This window comes from Rhizophagus irregularis, chromosome 24, assembly GCF_026210795.1.
Source record: "Rhizophagus irregularis chromosome 24, complete sequence".
Classification (NCBI taxonomy): Eukaryota; Fungi; Glomeromycota; class Glomeromycetes; order Glomerales; family Glomeraceae; genus Rhizophagus; species Rhizophagus irregularis.
The window spans coordinates 2,174,057-2,196,611 of NC_089452.1; the positions used below are offsets into that span (position 1 = coordinate 2,174,057).

Genomic DNA, 22,555 nt, shown 5'->3' on the forward strand with positions numbered 1-22,555 from the left:
CACAATGAATTAATCATTATTTGGCTAAAATTAACAATAATGCTGGTCAAATAAACCTTGTTTCGTATTACGTTAAATTGAGTTAATCTAATTTTTGAAATTGACCAGTCCAAAATAATTTTCATTTTTAAAATACAAAAAAAAGTATTCTCCAAATAAACACCCATTTCAGGAAAGATGAACAAAAAGTATAAAGAAATAATTATCCGAATAAGTTAATTCATTTTGATTTAGTGAATAAACTTACACAGTATTTATCAATATTTCGGGAAATAATTTTTTTTTTTTTTAAGACGACCTTTCAGATAAACAAATTAAAATTTTCATTTTGGTTTATTACACGAACCGTTTATTCTTTTCGAACTGTCAAATAATATTACATACTTTAGGTTCCATGTATTGAATTTGAACCGAAATAATTAATATTAATTATTTGGAAATATAAACGCTTATGAAATATGTCGTCCGAAACTTTCGGTAATGATGAAACTGAGATTATTTGGGATAAATGCGCCGTAGAAGCTTTCTTTGTGGAGCGATGATCTTAAATACTTTTGTCCTCGCGTTGAACAGCTTATTTCATCATCACATGCAACAAGTTTGAAGAATTATTTTTTCACGGATGCCTATAGAGCTTCGTGTAGAAGTTGCTGGAATATTTAGAAATAGATCTTTATCATTACTTAATGACCGTTTTAAAGAATGGAATCAGAGTGACTCTGAATCAATTCTTCAAATTATTGAAGATCCTCAACTAAGTGGCCCAAAGATAACTTTTTAGAAGCAATGGAGTATATATCTGGATCATCATCAACGAATAAAATTTAATTATAATCATCAACGAATAAATTTAATTAATCATCAACTAATAAATTTTAATTATAATCATCATAAAAATATTTTTAGTGAATAATCTCGAGCAACATAGGGTCTTTTAAGAGCGACTATCTACGAAAAGGTGGTGATGTATTACAATTGCATGAGCTATTGCTCTGAGTTTTACTGAATCCTCTTTCAACAATGACTTCTAAATCTTATCTATTTTACCATATCTTTTTCTTTCTGAATGTGTACATACGACCTTTACAAATTTTTCCGAAAAGAAGTAAAAAAAAAGGAATGGTGAAACAAAGATAACCAATTTGATGAACTCTGGGTAAAGAAACTATTTACAATTATTTTTAATAAAACAAATATAAGCAAGATTTACCTTAATTTCATCTTATGAACAACTCATTTAAATCGATCAATTATTTCTGTTTTCCATAGTAGGTACCACTTTCCAAACATGTTTCATTATTCAGACACTTTGCACATAAATGCCTTTTGTGTTCTACACCATCCTCCGATAGTACTAGATGTTCATAACCTAAAATAATGCCATCATCACCACATTCCTCTTTCTTGCACTTCTGTATGATATAATCGTCATTAAAACGATTTAAACGCTTTCCTGGAGTTTTCTCTATATACTTTTGAAGTGATATCCAAGTATAAGCGCTTCTCCATCTCTTTCGGCAACTTGAACATCCCCAATTGCCAAATACTCTATACTTATCATTCCATACTAGGTGACGAATTATTTCCATGTCAGGATTTTCCTATTGAGAGGCAAATATTAATAGACATTTTTGAATTTCAAAAACGATATATTTGTATTCATAATTTGACCTACATTCGAATTTTCAGAGTTATACAGTAGGAAACTCGAAATCAAATTTCCACCATCGTCCCTATGTTTATCACAAATCCGAATGAATAAACCTAACCACTCGAATCTTTTTGGAATTGCTTCTAAGTATTGCTTTAATAATTTCTGATCATACTGTTTTTGCCATTCGCGTTGACAAAAGTTTTCGCGTTGCCATTGCCTTAAGTTGTATTTTTTTCGACATTCGGTTCGATTTGGGCATTTTTGATTGTGGTTGCACTCATTCCAATAGTATACATATTTATGTTTATTTTCACATTGCCTTACCGATAGACACTGCTGTGGTCTATGTCCGCACTGCCATTGATGACATATCCAATAACCATGTACTCTATAACTATTGTTATAGGCTAGGTGACGGATGATTTCGATAATCTAAGAAAGAAATATCAAAGAAATGTAGTAAATTTTTTTTTTTTGTATTTAAAAGCGACCTACTTGTCTTTTCTCCAGTTCGTATTTTTCCCATTTGTGTCTTTTTTCGCTTTCCCATCTATATCCCAGGAAAGCGTCTATTAATTTGTTAATATTACACCGTTCCAATCCTGTAATATCACTTTCTTCCCAATTAATAATTGAGGTAATCCGACCACTTATTATGACTTTGGTATTACTTTCTTCCAATTTTCTCACTGTGGTGTTGCCATCATCCCAACTACTTGATGTGAGTGTAGTATTGCTTTCTTCCAAATTGCTTACTTCCAGCTTGCTTACTATGGTATTAATATTAATATCCTGATTATTTACTTCGATATTATCACAACTATTTTCTCCCAAGTTATTTATTCCGGTATTATTATCATAATTTGATACCGGGATATTTACCTATTTCATTTTCTGCGGTATCTTGGTCATTAGAGCTATTCACTTCTTTCGACATGATTGTATCCGTTAAAATTTTCGGATAATTAATTAATTCAAGTGTGAGAACGACCATGATCAGCGTCCTAAAAATAAACTTTATAAATCATTTAATTATTAGTCACGTGAAAATCATACTTTCGGTTCGGTTAAATATAAATATAACTTTCAAACGCCATTATTTGTGTGACAGCCACAAAACTTGAAAAGGCTAAACTCCTCAAAAAAAAAAAAAAAAAAAAAAAAACTCGAATAATGGACACATTTTTATATATGCAATGCATGATCAAATGACTACAAAAACTCATTTTAAATTTCATAATAAAGCATAATAAAGAAATTATCGAATCATTCGTTGTGTCAACAATGCCAATAAACGAAGAAAGAAAAATTAAATTCTTAATCAAGTATAGCCATTAATGTGACTCCTAAAAAACCAGAAAAAAATATATTGTTGTTAAGATAAAAAATCCCTTCTTTTCAAAATCTGTGACGAACAACATTATTGTCTGCAATTATCACATGCTCAAAGAGGAACACGTGATATTAGCAATAAGGGCTTAGAAGCGATCATCAAACAAATATTCGATTGCATCAATCGGTCAGAAAAAAACAATAAGTCAACAATTACATTATTGATTTCCAAAACTGTTATACAATTAAGAATAAACAAATCCGTTCACAGTCAAAATAATCAGGCAAATCATATACTGACTATAATGACTGTATCTCTTTTTTAAAGAACAAATTTCAGCATACATTTTCGTTGTAACGTAATTCAAAAAAAGATTGCTTCTTATAACCAAAAGAATGCTCAATATCACTTCAATGTCTTATAAAGAAATTTTATGGGACGATTAAATAAAAAACGAGACGTATTCTTCTACGTATAATACTCGCGACTAAAAATACTTTTTTTTTTAATACGAAAATTTTGTTATATAAATCGACAAATTGCATAATAGGACTCGATTACTATGATTACTATTCAAAAAGCACAGGTAAATACGTACTGTACCTATTATAACAAATCATACAAAAAAAAAGAAAAAGAAAAAGAATATAAGAAAATAATAGTAGAAAATATTCAGAGGTCGCTGATCTTGAATTTGACGAAACAATATTACTTTTAAATTTTATAATTTTATAGAAAGCGTTAGGTTCAGCGTAATCGTAAATAATTGAAGATCTTACATTAAGGGACCTCATGATTACGATATATTGTCGAATCAAATTCACATCAAATTGTCAATCATTCTTGTGATACTGCAACTAAAAATTAATAAAAGAAAATATATGTAAAAATAGTTTCGTTTCAACATGGTTACGAATCATTACAAGTTCGTTTCAATATTTAACGTTAGGACTTGGAAATAAAAATACCAACAAATTTTAATATTATTATTTAAAAAATAAATTCATTATTTATCTAATTTTAATAATTCTTAGTCATAAAATCAAAAAAAAATAAAGATATACAGTATATTAACGAATGGATTAATTCTATGAATAAAATCAAAGCATTTTTTTTTTTTTAAGGAGCTACATTTTATTATTTTCTAACGTTTTATTTCTTTCTTTCAACGCATCACAATGTCAGTAAAAAAATTTCATCTGCAAAGTGTTTGTTTATCACCTAATAATTTAAATGAATTATATTAATCAAGCTTAATCAAAATTTGATTATATAATCTTTGTAAATTATTTCATATAATTCGATTTTCATCTTACATTTTTTTTTTTTTGCTGCCGACATAATACTTTCTAATAAAAAACTATATTCTATATTACGAAATTAATTTGTCCCCTTCATTTATTACTTTTTTAATGTTTCAAGTGAACAAATAGAAATGAATATAAAAATAAACGATTCTTGTCCACTAATAACAAGGACCAGCGGATAAAGATAGTCCCTTTTCAATATTTGGTATCCAATAAAAAATTAATATGAATCAAGATTAATATTAAGGTAGTATCTGCAAGATAATTTTATTCGAAAGTTGTTTATAAAAACGACAAATTTTTTCTCGTAGAAATCTTAAGAAAAAAATTATCAGGATAATTTATTTTCTTCATTCTTTCAAAATATAAAATTGATTAAAAAATAAAAAAAAAACAAAAACAAAATAAAAACAAAAAAAAAATTAATAAACAATTTTTTTTTTCTGGCAAAAAAAAAAAACTTCACATATTTATTAACCATGATACCTCTTTCATCAGGATCAGGAAAAACTTTATATCATAAAAAACGTAAGGAAACTTGTTCAAAACACACAAAACACATTCACACAGTAGATCTGCATTATCGTAATTTGGAATCCGCGAAGAACCTCGTAATCGAAACAATTCAAGAATATCATTCTACGGAGATATTTCGTATAAGATTTATAACAGGAAGAGGAAATCATATAAATTCGAGTGGAGAGAGAGCGATCCTTTTTAAAAATTTTCCCAGTTGGATGGCAGACGTCTCGATCAGTCATTTGATCGAAAGTTATGAACAAGGTAATGGGAATTATTTAGTATTCCTTAAATCTTGTCATAATGATGTTCCTACGGTGGATTTGCAACTTCGTAGATTACCAAACGCAAAAATTATCACAATAAAAACGATTCAAGAATTTCATTCTCAAGAAATATTCGTCATAAAATTTATAACTGGGAAAACGTCAATTTATAAAAATTTTATAAAATGGATTTCGAATATTACGATCAATCATTTGATTAAATTTTACGTACGATATGAAGGATATTATTACGTAGGTCTTAAATCGGCAGATCACTTAGAAAGCGAAAGAATAGATTCATTTTTGAATGTAGACCTCATTAAACAAAAAGCTCTAATGGACGACGTTGAAGCTCAATGTGTCCTTGGATTAATGTATCTTGATGGTGAAGGGGTTAAAAAAGACGTACAAGAGGCTTTGAAATGGTTAGTAAAATCTGCTGAAAACGGAAATCTTGATGCACAATTACTTGTTGGACAATTATATATAGACGGAATTGGAATTGGAATTAATATAGAGAAAGAAAATGTAACAGCTTTTGATTGGTTTTGTATGGCTGCTGAACAAGGTGACGTTAACGCTCAACTATTAGTTGGACATATGTTATACGAAGGAAAAAGCGTTACAAAAAATATTAATGAAGCTTTTAAATGGTTCGAAAAAGCTGCTAAAAATAACCATGTTAAAGCACAATTTCTTATTGATAGAATTAGGAATGATAATTCCGGTATTAATTCCAGTAATAATTTCGGTAGTAATAATTCCGGTAGTAATTCCAGTAATAATTCCAGTAGTAATTCCAGTAGTAATTCCAGTAGTAATTCCAGTAGTAATTCCACTAATGATTCTAGTAATTGTTCCGGTAATAATTTCAGTAAAAGTGAAGAAATTTGCCAATATAGAAAAAAGAAAATTAGTTTAGTAAGATAAAATTTTATATAGAATGTATAGAATAGAAAATTCGATTTGTAATTATCATATAAGAACTAATGAACAAAAATATAGAATATTTAGATAATCAAATAGTGAACAAATAAAAAAACTAACTATAAATAAATGCACAAAAATAATTAAAAAAATCTTATTGTATTATTATGATTATTGTACGAATTGCATGCATAACGTTTTATCGACATTTATCGGTAATGCTTGAATGATTGTGTTGCTGCCAAATTAAACTCTATTTATATAATAATAGAAATAACTTTTAACTCCTAACTCCTAATGTAAGAAGATCATGGATTTTTCTTTTACAAATCTATACTTCACATTCCACATGTGTTTCCTTAAAAAAAAAATATATATATATAATATTTAAAAAGCGGACTTCATGATTTAAGATTCCGTGATAATATGGATGCATTAATTTTTTTTAGTGAAACAAGAGACAATAAATTTGTTTGAAATTGGGCGTATTCTTATCGGCTATTAAACATATTTATAAATAATTTACTATATTATTAATTTTTTTTTTCTTTTGCGTTTCATTTGATGCAGTTAATCAAACTTTGTAAAACTGTTGATCGCTCTTTAGCTACTCAAATTAGCAAATACTAGCAAATATAAGTTGATCTAACTAAATCGAGACATAATAAATTTCCAATACGAGTATTTGTTTATCATTCTATGTTATTCAAATTACCATAACAAAGACAGGGAGATAAGGAGCTTAAGGAACAATATTAAAAAAAAAATTTTAAAACGTTCAATTATTTCTTTATTTAAAAAAAAATAACTTTTTTACTCTATATTCCAATGATTCCATGTTATAAATTATATTTATATTACATGAATATAAATTTAATTACGATAAACTTTAAACAAAGTTTTTCTTTCTTCTTTCGGATCCAAGAAGATGACGTTTTCATTAGTTCGAATCTTATATAAATACCAACAATGTGTCGTAAGAACTAATTTTTCAAGAAAATTATCTGGAATAATTTTTTCTTCACCCTTGCTCTTTTATTTTCCTCACATTATATATAGATATATTTTTTTTTCGACAAAAAAAAAAAAAAAAAAATTTTAAAAAAAAAATAATAATTTCAAAAAAGACCTCCTTAAAAAAAAAATTCATAACCCATAAAATTATTTATTTATTTCTTATTATTATTATTATTAACAATGTCGCCCGTCTTGACTGAACCTACTAAACAATTTAAAGAATGTGAGGAATCTGACCAAAATTACGTTCCTACGATTGATCTTCACGACCATAATTACCAATCCGCAAAAAATATTGTAATAAATACTATTCAAAAATATCATTCTTCAAATATAACTCGTGTAAGATTTATAACAGGAAGAGGAAATCATACGAATTCAAACGGAGAACGTGCAATACTTTACAAGACTTTTCCAAAATGGATGTCAGATATTACAATCGATCATTTAATCGATAGTTATATACAATGTAATGGTTTTTATTTGGTAATTCTCAAATCATCTGACGAATTAGAAAAAGAATTAGAAAATACTTTTTTTGATATTAATATAATTAAGCAAGAAGCTTCAGATGGTGGAGATGAAGCTCAACTTATTCTTGGTTTAATGTACCTTGATGGGGAGGGAGTTAAAAAAAATATTAACGAAGCTTTGAAATGGCTTACAAAATCAGCAGAGAACGGTAATGTCAATGCCCAAATACTTATGGGACAATTATGCTTTGATGGAGTTGGTGTTAACATAAAGAAAAAGGATGCAAGAGCTTTCCATTGGTTTCATATGGCAGCTGAGCAAGGTGATGTCAATGCTCAATTAATAGTTGGCCACCTATTATATGAAGGAAAAGGTGGCAATAAAAATGTTAATGAAGCTTTTAAATGGTTTGAGAAAGCTGCTGAACAAAATGAAGTTAATGCACAATTCATTGTTAGTAGAATGTATTTTAATGGTGAAGGAATTCATCAAAGTAATAAAAAAGCATCGAAATGGATTAGAAGAGCTGCCGAAAATGGTCATCCAGATGCTCAATTTATTCTTGGACGAATGTATGCTAAAGGAGAAGGAGTTAAACGAAAAAATGCCGAAGAAGCTATAAAATGGTTTAAAAAAGCTGCTGATCAAGGACATTTGGAAGCTGGAATTATTACGGAAATTTATGTTTAATCAAATTTCACGTAAATTTTCATATTAAAAGAGATGATTTTCTTTGTGATTATTAAATTAAACTGAGAAATTATCGTAAAAAAAAATTTATTAATGAATTATTAAATTTATTAATGATGATTTTATTTAAGATAGTTATTGCGCGTACATATTTAATTTATGTAAGACACATTTTTGTAAGAAACATAAAATAAAAATAAAATAATTATTGATTTTTGAAATAATTCAATCATGTGTTTACTCTAAAAATCATTATCAGAATTTCTTTTTTTTTTCGTTTTTCCATCATTAATAATCATAAAATATTCTCAGACAAAATCTATTATACAATTTAACGTATACTGATATTTTAATATACTGATATTTTATTGATATTGATCTAACTGTTATTTGCCGTATTAACTCTAATAACCGAATAGCCGAATTATTATCATGGCGGAGTAAATTTCCGGGACTTTTCAATTTGTTTCAAGATTTTTAGGTGATACTAATGGTAGATTAAAGATTATCGTTCTAAAAATAAATTTCTTTATGAAACAAAGAATTTTTCTTTCAAATGATGATAAATTTGAATCAAAGTATACCATTCGGGTATTATCGACATTTTGTATCATAATATCAGACCTTGTTTTCCTAATTTATAAATGAATGTTAAAATAATTTGCAATATAAATAAACTAATAAAAATTTTTGAACTCCTTCGTTCATTACCTAGCCGTCATTGCACAATTTTCTTGCATTTTTTTATAATCAAAATTAAATTTACATCTATTATAATAACAGATTACTGTATATCCGGTATCTTATGATACGTACTATTTTATTCATATTCGGTATGTTACGTTTTATTAGATAGTTATTGGATGGGGGAATAGAGATATCGGTCGAGGACCGATATTCCCCATCCAATAAATATATATTATTATAATATAAATCTTAGATTGCTTATTTTGAAATAATTAGTAAACAATTTTTATTGGCGTTAATGTTTAGTATCAAATAATAAAACTTCACAATAAATCTTAAAATAGTTAATAAATAATTTTTTATTGCACTTTCATTTTATAACAAGATATCATTCATGATACAGTATCCAATAATACGAAAGAATTGTTGTCATGTGCCACATAATGACACAGTGATTCAATAAATATATAAACTTAACAGATTTCATTATATATAACCATCAAAATCTCATTCGTTTATCAATGATTTCGCTTTATTTGTTATTTTTAGTAGTATTTATCATTTTAAAAATAATAAAAATTTAAACTCAAACTAACCAAAGAAATAGAAAAAAAAACAATTCAATTTCAATGCAATTTATCTTAATTTTTTAAAAACTTACTATCAAGTTTCTATCCCATTATAATATGAAGTGATATCTCTTATTTTTTGCTAATAATATGACTTACCGTGTTATTGCATCGAAAAAAATTACTCGTGCGAAATAAAATTATACATGACAACTTGTGCGAAAAAATACTCGTGATATTCAATAAATTAGTGGTTTGTATTACTTATGTCACATTACTTTCTGCCTGTAAAGCATTTGGCTAATCATTTGTCATTGATTTTGATTTGTTAATATTTTTATCATATGATTTCAATTGAAAAAAAAAATTTATTATAGGCCAGAAAAACAGTATTTTGTCATTAAATCATACCGAGCACTTCTGTATGGAGTGTTGCATTCTCCTTTGTCAGCTTCATCAACATTGATTTTTAACACGAAACTAATCGTGATACATCAGGCTAGCTGAATTATTGCGACCGCAAATTACTATGTCCGATGATATTAATTTAATAAAAATGGGGTATGGAAGAAACCAGAATCAGTGGTCAATCAATGATTTATAATAAATTGGAATGCTTATTTTTTTGATAAAAGAAAATTACGGAAGATCAATAAAAGACTGTATGTTGATCGGTTATAATTCGGGCCGAATTAGTATTGGCATGCACGGGACAGTCTCCAATAAAATGCGATACACGTGATCAATAAACGTGATCCGTTCTATATCAAAAGTCCGCAATAAAATTTCCTTTTGCAACATCTTACCGAATATGTTGAAAATAAAAAATGAATTTGGTAATTAAAAAATAAATCTAGTAATTAAATAAATAAATTTAGAAAAATTGGCCAAACTTTTGGTTAAGAACTAACATCGATATACAGTAAATACATTACAAGCTTTTTATTTTATTGAAAATATTGTTTTATCTTCTAATTTAAAACGAAAAGATTCAAGTTATATAATTATAAAAAATATTAAATAAAAAATATATATGAATTGTTCTGAAAATTTTTGAGATTTACTCAATTTTCTGATATATTATTATAAAATAGTATTCTGTTAAAATTTTAAGCAACAAGAAAATGATATTTATCTATGTATGAAAAAAAGAATAGAAATTTTAAAAATCGCACCATTTTTTGAAGTTTTAACTTTGAATATACCATCTACCCAAAATTTTTTTAAGAAAATTTGTTTCCCGTTAAAGGACTGATCCAGCTAAAATCTACGCTCAAAGTTTCAAATTTCCTAGTATATATATCTGGTATTGTTATTTATTCTTTTATTTAGCTTTATAATTTTATATAAATTATACTATTTCCAAAGTTTATTATCTAAATGTGAGTTTTGATGTCTTTGGAACATATTCCTAAGTTTAATTGTGTAGTTAAACCTGAAATCTTCATGAAACCATCAAACCAAAGAATAATAATAATAAAAAAAAGATTTTATGCTTCCCATTGAATGTAAAAAAAATTTTTTTTAAAGAAATATTTTGTAGTGAAACTGAAAATGAATCATGGTTACGCTATCATCAATTTCATTCTTTAAAATATAAAAAAAAAAATTTTTAATAGCAATATTTAAAAAAAGCTCAATGTGATTAATCCAACTCCTACTACTTGCAGTACGGACAATAGTAATAAAATAAAATTATTATAAAACGAAAGTCTAAAAATAATGCAAAATAGCAGCATCTTCTATTGATAAAAAAAAAAAAAAAAAATGCTATTTCAGTGTATTTTTACTTAGTAACTATTTTTGAAATTTTACGGGGTTAGGTATTGATCTGCGTACAATCTGAAGATTTTTAGATTATTAAAATGCGTATTTTTAACAGATTTTTTAGTAGTTTGTCTGATCATATATATATACACTGTATATATACATAAGATAAATACTGGTAATTAAAATAAATATAATTAACTATTTAGCATAGAAGAAATATGTAACATTTGTAATATGTTTACAATTAAATAAAAAAAAAAGTTATTACCGTTCCTACTAACGTAGCATTAAAGAACTGACGCAAAATTTCATACTTGCCATAAAAATTAAAAATCGGTGTCATTAATAATGATGTAATGTGGTAAACTTATTCAGTAAAATTTTGACTGATCGGTTCCTGTGATTCATCAAAAGTATAAAATGTATAACAAGGAAAAAAAAATTTTTATCACGAGTTTCTCTTTGAAATTTCTTTTTTTTAAATTTTTTTTGATTGTCTTTTTTTATGTAAATACTTGGACTTCCTGGATGATAGGATGGTAAGTTTCGAAGCGAAACGCTTCAAACCTTTTTTTAAAACTTTTTTTTTTTACAGATACTGTATTGGTGGATTTGAACTTTCAGGATCAGGTTGGTAAGTTTCAAAGCATTTTGCTTCGAAACTTTTTCAAAATTTATTATTTTTTTTTTAAAATTTTTTTTTAATTAAATCTTCTTCATTTACCTTTTCTTATAGATACCTGGACTTCTTGGATTATAAGATAATAAGTTGAAGTGTTTCGCTTCAAACTTTTTTAGAACATTTTTTAATTTTTTTTTTTACTAAAAATTTTTGCGGATTTGGACTTTTGGATCGTATTGGTTCAAAACTTTCTTTAAGAATTTATTCTACGAGCAGGAATTATCTGTGCATCCCAGCGTTAACACTTGCTCTTATTACTGTACCTGGTGGAAAGGTAACTATTCTCATTTGTATGTAATATATTCTCTGCATTGCCAGGAATCCCTCCTTTATTTGTAGATTCTGATTCCTTGGACTTCCTAGACTTCCTGGATGATAATATCAGTAAGCTTTGAAGCAAACCGCCTTCAAACTTCCTTTTTGATTTTTAAACACTCCTTTCTTTCTTGTAAGTTTCAGGAATTTTGGGTCTAGGATTTTTTGTAACTTTTGTTATGAAATATTTTTTGAGGTTTTTTTTATTAGAAACGTTTTTAACATTTTTTTTCATTTCTTTTCCTGTAGGTTCAAGCTTTGGGATCGGAATATTAAGGTTGGTAAGTTTCATAAAATTACGAAACTTTATTTTTTCTTTAATTGAAACGTTATCTAACGTTTATTTCCTTTTTTTGTAGGCTTTTAAGCTTTTGGATTAGGATATCAGCTTCGATTTTAGCTAAATGGTAATTTTCGTTTCGAAACACATAAAACATTTCTTTTTATTTTATTTTTATAAATTTATCCAATCGGCATCCTACCACTGATCAGAGCTAGTTTTGTTAAACACATTAAATTCACAAGTTGAATGATATGAGTACCTTAGACTAAATTTATAATTTTTTATGTAAAAAATGTGCAATATAATTGAAAATTCAGGTGTATATTCCGTATATATTGGTTTTTTAAAAATGGATCCGTATATAAAATATACAGAATTATTGTAATATACCTTCCAGGTTCGTCAAAGTTTCCAGGATTTTGGAGAAGAAAGAAATTCGGCGTTCCTAATAAAAAATAAAATTTAGTTATAATGATAAAATTATTTAAAAAATAATATAACGGTTTAAAAAATCATAAAAAAAAATTTTTAACGTAAAAAAAAAATCAAAAAATATTTACAAAAAAAAAAAAACCATAAAAAAAAGAAAATTAAAAAATGGGTTAAAAAAAGTATATAAATCAACTGGAACGAATTTTTTTTATGTAAAAAAATTCGAAACGTTCTTTTAATATAAGCAATAGGGGTTAATCTCAAATTTTTAAATGGTGTACGCCAGACACATGATTTAAAATAATCACAAATCTGCCATAAATCCGCTATATATTCACTATAAAAATATCATGAAAATAATACACCACAAATTTACCTAGTATATCACAAAAAATAATACGAAAATACTATTGAAAACACTACAAATCTACCACAAATCCATTACAGAAAAATGAAATAAATTTTATAATACTTTGTTATTAAATAATTTTATTTTTATTTAACTTTGTGTAAAAATAATTTAATTGGAAGTAACAATAAGTAACATTTTCTTTGTGAATAATGTGACATAATAAAATAGGATTCTAGGTACAAAATTTCGGACAAATTCTAAACAATTTTTGGACGAATATAAATTACAAATGAATAATGGATGTGATATAATGAAATCAAATTTCAATTTGTAAATAATACTGTATTGTAAATTCAAAGAATTAAGAATTAAATAGCTTATTAACCAATTTATGATTTCTATCTCCAGCTTTTTGCATTAAAAAATTTTTGTATATTTATTCAGATAAACATGAATGTTATCCTACATCCCAATATCACCCAAAAATTTGGAAAATATTACTAAATTTATTTTCAATTACCAAATTCATTTTTTATTTTCCAAATATTCGGGTAAGATGTTGTGATCTGCTTCCTATGAAAACACAATTTCCATAAAATGTATGTAAAAAAATGTTATTTGACCATATATTGTTCGAAAAATCATTATTTGTTTATAATTTAAACATAATTTTATTTGATATATTATTAAATATTCGGTTTTATTTATTTATTTATTTTATTACTAAAAGAGTGTTGGAACCCAGACTATTACAAATAAAAGAAGAAAGAGTTCGAAAAGACTTAAAACTAATATATGTGTATAGACCTTTGTTCGTCATCCCCTACGGGACCCCACTCTTCGATCTGTACTATTTGATAAAGTAGGACTACGCTAATAAATCAAATGCAATCAAAATATAAAAAAATTAAGATCCGTATTTTCCTTTCAACCAAGGTTGCCGCCTGTGAATACTGTAAGAGGTGGAATGTTTCACACTATTTTAAGTTGTGTTATACATATGATAACATAAAAAGAACTAAAATGTAGTTTATACTACAAGGATAAAGGTATCGTACTCCAAATAAAGAATACTAATATATATAAATATATAAATGTTAAGGATGTTTAGAACTTGAAGGTCCTGTAACCAGGGAGTCATCATTAGAAGCTGGTGTAGGATGGAATCGTTTCATTGTATGATCCAGAAATGAGAAATAATGATTCTCGTTATGAATATCATCACGTTTATTAGGTCAATATTCGACCTCTGCTGTATCATCTGATACATCAATATACGGATGTGTAATAAATCGTACAGCCCCTTGAGTTCAGATATTGTTATTCTTGAGAAATTTATTAAGATTTTTATCCAACGTGGCGTTACTGAAACCGAATTCATGGTTTTGTTGTCTCTTGGCTAAATATTTAGGCATGCATTCGTGAAAACTATTTGATGCATTCGTTACAGATCTAACGATATTAGCGTGAGAATTGTAATACTTGGAAGTAGTTCCATGGTATGCTGCCTCTTTTGTTAAAGCGTCCGCCTTCAATTTTTCAGTCCTACGTAGTTGAGATTTTTCTACAATATGTGATGGTACGTAATTTTCTACTACTTCTGAACGGTATATTGGAGTTCTTGCTACATATTTCCCTTTAGCATTGTAACGTGGGGTCCTACTCTCTGGTGGATAATAAGATTCATCAACGTTGTACATATAAGTAAACCATTCTCTCGATCCAGGAGTCACATAACGATCATTCATGTAAATCAGATCCTTTGGTATAATATCACGATATTTTTTAGGTATGAATACATCTGGAATTGGATTATAATTATTAGGTGGTGCAGAAGGACCGGTAGATGATGACGCTTGAGTGAGTTTTGTCATGATTTGTTTCTTATGATTTGAATCCATCGTGAAATAAGGAACCAAGAACGGGTAATCGTCAGCATTTGGAATTGAGTCAGAATGTTTGTACAATAAATGTCGAACAGGTACTTTGATGTATTGAGATTTCAACAAATAGAAGGCGATATTTGCATGCTATCGCTAGATAGTCCTGATTATTAGCCTTGCGATTAGGCGGTAATCGCATTTTATTGAATACACAACGGCAAGTGCGTTTGAAACATATATTTTGTCTTTTTTGCGTCCATAAATTAGGAGACAAATTGTATTGGAAGTTGGACAAACATTTTTGATACATGTGTCTGTTGCCCTGTTTGAATGTTGTAGAAGGATCTCTAGCATGAATATTGCTATCATATGAAATACCCAGTCGTCTAGAGGTAATACGTTTTGATTTACCATTAAGCCATCTGTAATATAATAAATTGGTGTGAGAGGATTTGTCATTAATGAAATCTGTTGGTATATGTTCTGATTTTGGTTCGTGTTTCTTTTTGATATTCTTGAAGATGTGTGTTTTTGAAAAAGTACGTTGATGAATTATGCATGCGCTTCTATGTCGTGACATGACAAAGGGAGTAGGGATACCACATTGTGTGTCTTTATGAAAATGTTCAGGGTTGTTAATGTGAGGGCAAGGAATATAAATGCCAAAATGAAAATGACGTTTCTTGTAAGTGAAATTGAAGAATGTTTTTGTAGAATAATTTTGATTGGTGGTACTAGTTACACGTGATCTTATTATTTTAATTCTATCCAATAGTTTGTTGCGTAGAAAATTAAAATATTTGTCTTATATTCGACGTGGAATAACTCTTTGTAAGGCAAAAAAATGCGTAAGCATGCAGCTGATTTGATATTTATCATTGGGGAACAAACTTGTGTTGTTATAACTAATCGGCTTCATTTTCATATGATAATCATTCGTGTGTATCTTCAAATGAATTTCATTGGTATTTTCATTGCAATCAGCAAGCTCAAAAAAGAAACTCCTAGATCGGCGGATTTCATAAATCTTGTTAAAACCTGATTGTTTTGGCGTAGTTACGTGGAATTTTTTTAGGGAGACCAGCAAGGTAGTTTTTTTCCCGTCTTTGGGTAAATTTTCTGAGATAGGCACAGTATCCGGAGACGATAAAGGAATATTGTCCTGTATTGGGGTTAAAGGAGTGTTGGAAATTGAAGGTATATTATTTCCTTCTAATCTGACTTCTTCTATTTCAGCATTTAGTGCAGTATTTAGTAGTTGTTGAAAGTAATCTTCATTGTCATAGGTTTCTTCCATTTCATCATCTTCAAAGTGAAGAGTTGAGTATGTAAAAGGATAGATATCATCAATATCAAGGAAAAAAATATCCTTAGAAGAAAGTACTGTCAGCGGCTCAGTATTATGTAAAATATTCTCTGAGTCATTTTCAGGTGACGTTGGTTCACCGAGTTGAGGATAAGAATGTTGTGAAGTGGAAGACCAGTCTATTTCGATATAGGGTGTAGAAGTCATATTTCTTTATTATATAAGTTATAAAGAGAACTAAAAACCTCGTATAAGACAGAGGCGCCCGTTTGGGCCTCTCCCCCTTTGGCGTTTCAGATATAAACTAAAAATTGAACTAGTGCAAAATTACTGCGGAAAACTATCGAAAATAAAAAAAGGGGAAAGAGTTTTTTTTTTTTCTATTATTAAATATTCGTAAGTTGTATTGTAAATATAAACTAACTTAACGTACAAATAACATGTTTAAACATAATGCGAAATGCAATCATTACATAATAAGGTCAATTTACGTATAGTAAATTCCTATTGTAAAATTTATGACTTTTTATTGTCATTTTTTGACAGGTTTGCTAACTTTGCTTGAATTATTATCTTCAATTAGACATTTTCCTTTCTACGAGATGATCTACAAAGTGTTTGCTGCGGTGTCTATTTTCTAATGTTAACAATGTTAACAGTATAAATATTAATAAAATCAATTATTTATTACACATTTAAAAGATACATACGAATTTGAAGATTTATTTGGCAATTGTTTTGTTTTTCAATTTGCTGCTTTTCGATAGTTTATTTATTTCTATTGCACTAGTCGAAATCAAAAATTTTGGTCATGTGACTTTTGGCTAAATTTCAGCCAAAGTTCGGTCTTCGACCAAAATTTTGACACATAACTTTCTGAATATCATTTCTGAGATTATCACGTGTATATGTGATAATCTTTTTTAAATATTTAATTCGATACAGGTTTTAGATAAAGTTTCGTTTCGCTTCGAAACTTCAAAAAAATGTTTTTACAATTTACAGTAAAGCTTTCACTTTGAAATTTTTTTATTAAAAAAAATTATTTTTATTTTTTATTTTTTTTTATTTTTATTTTTTTCTTTTATTTTGTAGGTTTTGGCTCCAGTTCTTGGTGTTGGATAGGTGAGTTTCATTTCGAATAACACTTTGAAACTTTATTTTTTTTTTTAAAACAAAATAATTTATTAAAGTTTTTTTTTATATTTCGTAGGTTTCGGCTTCAGTTCTTGGGCTTTGGATAGGTGAGTTTTGAAGATTTTGCTCAAAACTTTTTTGTAAAAAAATTAAATTTATTAGTTTTTTTTTCTATTTTGTAGGTTCAGCTCTGATTCTTGGGCGTTGGATAGGTGAGTTTCGTTTTAAACAACACTTCAAAACTTTGTTTTTTTTTAAAAGAAATAATTTAATTTATTAATTTTACAAATTTAACAAAGTAACTTATATGTTAAGCGTATATTCATTGGATTGCAGATGTTAGAGAAGATAGTGTAGGTCTTATCTCATTTCAAAAATTGGGAGCGCATGAATTCATTGATGTATTTGCTATAGACCATTGTGTAGGGGTTTTTCAGATTAAAACTACTTAAACTACTTATTACGTGATAGATAAGGATGTAGATTATACAGATGAATAACTAATAGAATGGTTATATGCATATTAGTGAGAAATTGAGAATAGTACAGTATATTAATAAACAAATAATTTACATTTAGATTTCAAACATAAAATGAATGGGCTCATTTTCCCGTATATTTAACCTTTAAAATTGGTGTTTCAAGCATAAATTAATATATATATGCATTTTAGCATGTATATTTGTACTATTTGTACTTGTATATTAAGATAGAATAAAGTTAGAAGACTTTGGTTTATCAAGAAAAAAAAAATAACTGATGCATTAGTATATTATCATTGGAAATGGTTTTATATTATTATTTTGATAATTTATATCATATAAAAAAAGATTTATTTAAATTATGAATTAAGAAACTTGTAAAATATTTACTACTCTAGTCTTAGTGTTTAAATAATTCTAAGTATAATAAAAAAAGTGAATATAAACTAAAAAAAAAAGAATTATTTAAATTACAAACTAAGAAACTTGTAAAATATTTTACTACTCTAGCCTTAGTGTTTAAATAAATCTAAAAAGAATAAAATAAAGAACAATTTCTTTTGAATACATAATATCAAATATCACTTAAAAAAAACTATAAATTTTTTTAAAAACAAACAATGATTAGTTAATTTTCATCTGTTTTAATATCTAAATAATTAAATATTAAATAAAATTAATTTCACATAAATAATTTGCAAGATTAATTTCTTTTATATATCATAGTACATACCCAATGACCCCAAATCCTTAATTATATAATCACTCATATCTTCACTTACTAGCATTTCATTTGCTTTTACACTAGTAGCTTGCGAATCTTCACCTTCAAGAATTTCATTCAACTTACTAGTATTCTCAACTGTTTTAATAATTAAGTAAATTAATTAATTTCATATAAATAATTTGCAAGATTAATATTTTATATATTATAGTATATACCTAATGTTCTCAAATCTTTAATCGCACAATCATTCAAATTTTCACTTTCAAGAATTTCATTCAATTTTTTACTAGTAAAATCAAGTAAGCGACTTGTATAACATGCTTTAGGGTGAGATTTAGTAACAAGGTTGTTATGCACAATTGGTGCATTTATAAATTCCATAATGTTGCTTTTTAATTCTTCACTGACTTTATAAAATCTGAAAATCCATTTTTCAATAATTCTTAATACTTCTTCAGAAGATGGTCTTTTTAATGGATCTTCATTCCAACATTTTTTCATTAAATCTACATAACATTGTGGAGTATTTTCAATAATTTCAGGACGTTCACCTTTACAAATACTTAAACTAAGTTGAATATCATGTGCTCTATTATTAAATGGTGGTACCCCAGATGTAAACTCCCACATAATCATAGAAAAACTATATATATCACTAGCTGGAGTATAAGATTTGCCTCTTAAAACTTCAGGAGCCATAAATGATATAACACCATAAATATCATACTTTTTCAAAAATGATTTTACAGGTTGACATAATCCTAAATCACTAATATAAAATTTATCCTTATTCTTGTCATTATGATTTAAAATATTACCATCATGAAAATCACAATGAATAAGATTTTTTTTATGTATCTTACTAAGTCCAGAAATAATTTCATACAACATATATAATTTTTGATTCCAATTATTTTCAACTATATTTGTTAAATTTTCTCTTAAGTTGCCCTTATTTGCATAATCCATTACTACCATATATTTTGATGTATTTGGATCTTCTGTGAATCCATAAAAGTTTATAATATTGTTTGAACTTAAAACACTTGTATGATATTCCCACTATAAAAAATAACAATAATTTATTAATATAAATAAATTTTACTTAAATTAAAAATAGAAAATAATATACTATCATACTTCTTTTAAAAATTCATTTAAATTTTCATTTAAATTCTTGTGACATTTAAGAATTACTTCTTCACCTCCATTATTCTTTAACCAAATAGCTTTATATATAGTACCAAATCCTCCTTCATTAAGGTATTCAACATTTTTAAATTTGTTATAAGGAAACCATCTTAATTTTTTTTGAAAAATAAAATCATCTATAATTGTATTTCCACTTTTCCCAAATCTATAAATTTAAATAATTAAAATTATAAATTGTATTATAATTTACACTAAAATAAATTATTACTTACTCTAAAATTTAAATAGAAATTTAATGTAATTTAAGACTTAGTTTTTGGATAAATACATAACAACCTATAATTTAGAACTTACCAACTAAAGTAACAGATATTTTTTAAATGAAAGAATTCAGTTAACAAATTAATATTATATAAAATATATAAAAATAGAGATACTTACAAGCTAGATCATAAATAATTTTTTAAATAAAGAAATAAATTAGTTTAAATTATATGTAAATATTATAAGTAACAAATAATAATATTATAATAGAATTAAATAAATAACTTACCATCTATGAAATAAATTTTTAAATAAGGAAATTAGTTAGTTTAAATTATATGTAAATATTATTATGACAATGAGTAATAATAGAATTAAATAAATATTAACTTACCAGCTATGATATAATTTTTTAAAATAAAGAAATTAGTTAGTTTAAATTACACATAAATATTAATAATGGAATAAATAAATGACTTATAACTTATAACTTACCAACTAAAAGAAATTACAAATAATTTTTTAAATAAAGAAATTAGTTAGTTTAAATTATATGTAAATATTATAACAGTAAGTAATAATAGAATTAAATAAATAACTTACACCCTATATTATTAATAATTTAAAGAAATTAGCTAGTTTAAATTATATGTAAAGATTATAACAACAAGTAATAATAGAATTAAATAAATAACTTACACCCTATATTATTTAATAATTTTTTAAATAAAGAAATTAGTTAGTTTAAATTACACATAAATATTAATAATGGAAATAAATAAATAACTTATAAATTACCAACTAAAAGAAATTACAAATAATTTTTTAAATAAAAAAATAAATTAGTTTAAATTATATGTAAATATTATAACAGTAAGTAATAATAGAATTAAGTAAATAACTTACACCCTATATTATTTAATAATTTTTTAAATAAAGAAATAGTTAATTTAAATTATATATAAATATTATAAAAATAGGTAATAATAGTATTAAATAAATAACTTACACCCTATATTATTTAATAATTTTTTAAATAAAGAAATTAATTAGTTTAAATTATATGTAAATATTATAATAATAAGTGATAATAAAATTAAAAAATAACTTACGGGCTATATTATTTAATAATTTTTTGAATAAAGAAATTAGATAGTTTAAATTATATGTAAATATTATAACAATAAGTAATAATAGAATTAAATAAATAACTTACACCCTATATTATTTAATAATTTTTAAATAAAGAAATTAGAAATATTATAACAATAACAATAAGTATTAATAGAATTAAATAAATAACTTATAGTAACTTACAAACTAAAAGAAATTACAAATAATTTTTTAAATAAAGAAATTAGATAGTTTAAATTATATGTAAACATTATTACAATAAATAATAATAGAATTAAATAAATAACTTATAACTTACAATCTATTAAATAAAGAAATCAGTTAGATTAAATTATGTAAATATTATATCAATATGTAATAATAGAATTAAACAAATAACTTACTCTCTATATTATTTAATAATATTTTAAATAAAGAAATTAGTTAGTTTAAATTGTATGTAAATATTATAATAATAAGTAATAATAAAATTAAATAAATAACTTACCATCTAGAGATTAGTTAGTTTAAATTATTTGTAAATATTATAACAATAAGTAATAATAAAATTAAATAAATAACTTACACACTGTATTATTTAATAATTTTTTAAATAAAGGAATTAGTTAGTTTAAATTATATGTAAGGATTGTAATAATATTAAATAAATAACTTATAACTTACGATCTATTAAATAAAGAAATTAGTTAGTTTAAATTATTTGTAAATATTATAACAATAAGTAATAATAGAATCAAATAAATAACTTACTCCCTATATTATTTAATAATTTTTAAATTAGTTAGTTTAAGTTATATGTAAATAATAACAAAATAAACTTACGAGCTATATTATTTAAATAAAGAAATTAATTAATTTAAATTATATGTAAATATTATAATAATAAGTGATAATAGAATTAAATAACTTACTCTCTATATTATTTAATAATTTTTTAAATAAAGAAATTAATTAGTATATAACAATAAGTAATAATAGAATTAAATAAATAACTTACCATCTATGAAATAATTTTTTAGATAAAGAAATTAGTTAGTTTAAATTATATGTAAATATTATAACTATAAATAATAATAGAATAACTTACCATCTATGAAATAATTTTTTAAATAAAGAATTAGTTAGTTTAAATTTTATGTAAATATTATAATAAGTTATAACAATAAGTAATAATAGAATTAAATAAATAACTT

At 25.5% G+C, this 22,555-nt stretch overlaps 6 protein-coding genes across 6 annotated transcripts; 3 read left to right on the forward strand and 3 right to left on the reverse strand.

Annotated features, from left to right (window-relative positions):
- Positions 1–1,246: 1,246 nt before the first annotated feature.
- On the reverse strand, positions 1,247–2,591 carry OCT59_016168 (uncharacterized protein; the record flags this gene model as incomplete). The annotated part of the gene is made up of 4 exons (XM_066132290.1): positions 1,247–1,601; positions 1,676–2,086; positions 2,150–2,424; positions 2,537–2,591. The coding sequence occupies 4 exons, from the start codon at positions 2,589–2,591 to the stop codon at positions 1,251–1,253; spliced, it is 1,092 nt and encodes a 363-aa protein (XP_066003288.1). The 3' UTR covers positions 1,247–1,250.
- Positions 2,592–4,773: 2,182 nt separating this feature from the next.
- Positions 4,774–6,009, forward strand: OCT59_016169 (uncharacterized protein; the record flags this gene model as incomplete). Its single annotated transcript, XM_066132291.1, has 1 exon — positions 4,774–6,009. One exon carries the CDS (start codon positions 4,774–4,776, stop codon positions 6,007–6,009), a length of 1,236 nt encoding a protein of 411 aa, XP_066003289.1.
- A 990-nt stretch (positions 6,010–6,999) lies between these two features.
- Positions 7,000–8,398, forward strand: OCT59_016170 (uncharacterized protein). Its single transcript, XM_066132292.1, has one exon. The coding sequence runs from the start codon at positions 7,204–7,206 to the stop codon at positions 8,185–8,187; it is 984 nt and encodes a 327-aa protein (XP_066003290.1). The 5' UTR covers positions 7,000–7,203; the 3' UTR covers positions 8,188–8,398.
- Positions 8,399–14,587: 6,189 nt separating this feature from the next.
- On the reverse strand, positions 14,588–16,673 carry OCT59_016171 (uncharacterized protein; the record flags this gene model as incomplete). The annotated part of the gene is made up of 3 exons (XM_066132293.1): positions 14,588–15,261; positions 15,458–15,772; positions 16,199–16,673. The coding sequence occupies 3 exons, from the start codon at positions 16,671–16,673 to the stop codon at positions 14,588–14,590; spliced, it is 1,464 nt and encodes a 487-aa protein (XP_066003291.1).
- A 253-nt stretch (positions 16,674–16,926) lies between these two features.
- Positions 16,927–17,960, forward strand: OCT59_016172 (uncharacterized protein; the record flags this gene model as incomplete). The annotated part of the gene is made up of 6 exons (XM_066132294.1): positions 16,927–16,947; positions 17,419–17,470; positions 17,562–17,591; positions 17,680–17,710; positions 17,786–17,815; positions 17,903–17,960. The coding sequence occupies 6 exons, from the start codon at positions 16,927–16,929 to the stop codon at positions 17,958–17,960; spliced, it is 222 nt and encodes a 73-aa protein (XP_066003292.1).
- Positions 17,961–18,713: 753 nt separating this feature from the next.
- On the reverse strand, positions 18,714–20,520 carry OCT59_016173 (uncharacterized protein; the record flags this gene model as incomplete). The annotated part of the gene is made up of 7 exons (XM_066132295.1): positions 18,714–18,736; positions 18,819–18,947; positions 19,028–19,318; positions 19,859–19,874; positions 19,953–20,169; positions 20,293–20,300; positions 20,518–20,520. The coding sequence occupies 7 exons, from the start codon at positions 20,518–20,520 to the stop codon at positions 18,714–18,716; spliced, it is 687 nt and encodes a 228-aa protein (XP_066003293.1).
- Positions 20,521–22,555: the final 2,035 nt, after the last annotated feature.

Excerpts from the sequence above, each read along its gene's own strand:
- OCT59_016170 (XM_066132292.1), top strand. The coding sequence starts at position 7,204 with ATGTCGCCCGTCTTGACTGAACCTACTAAACAATTTAAAGAATGTGAG.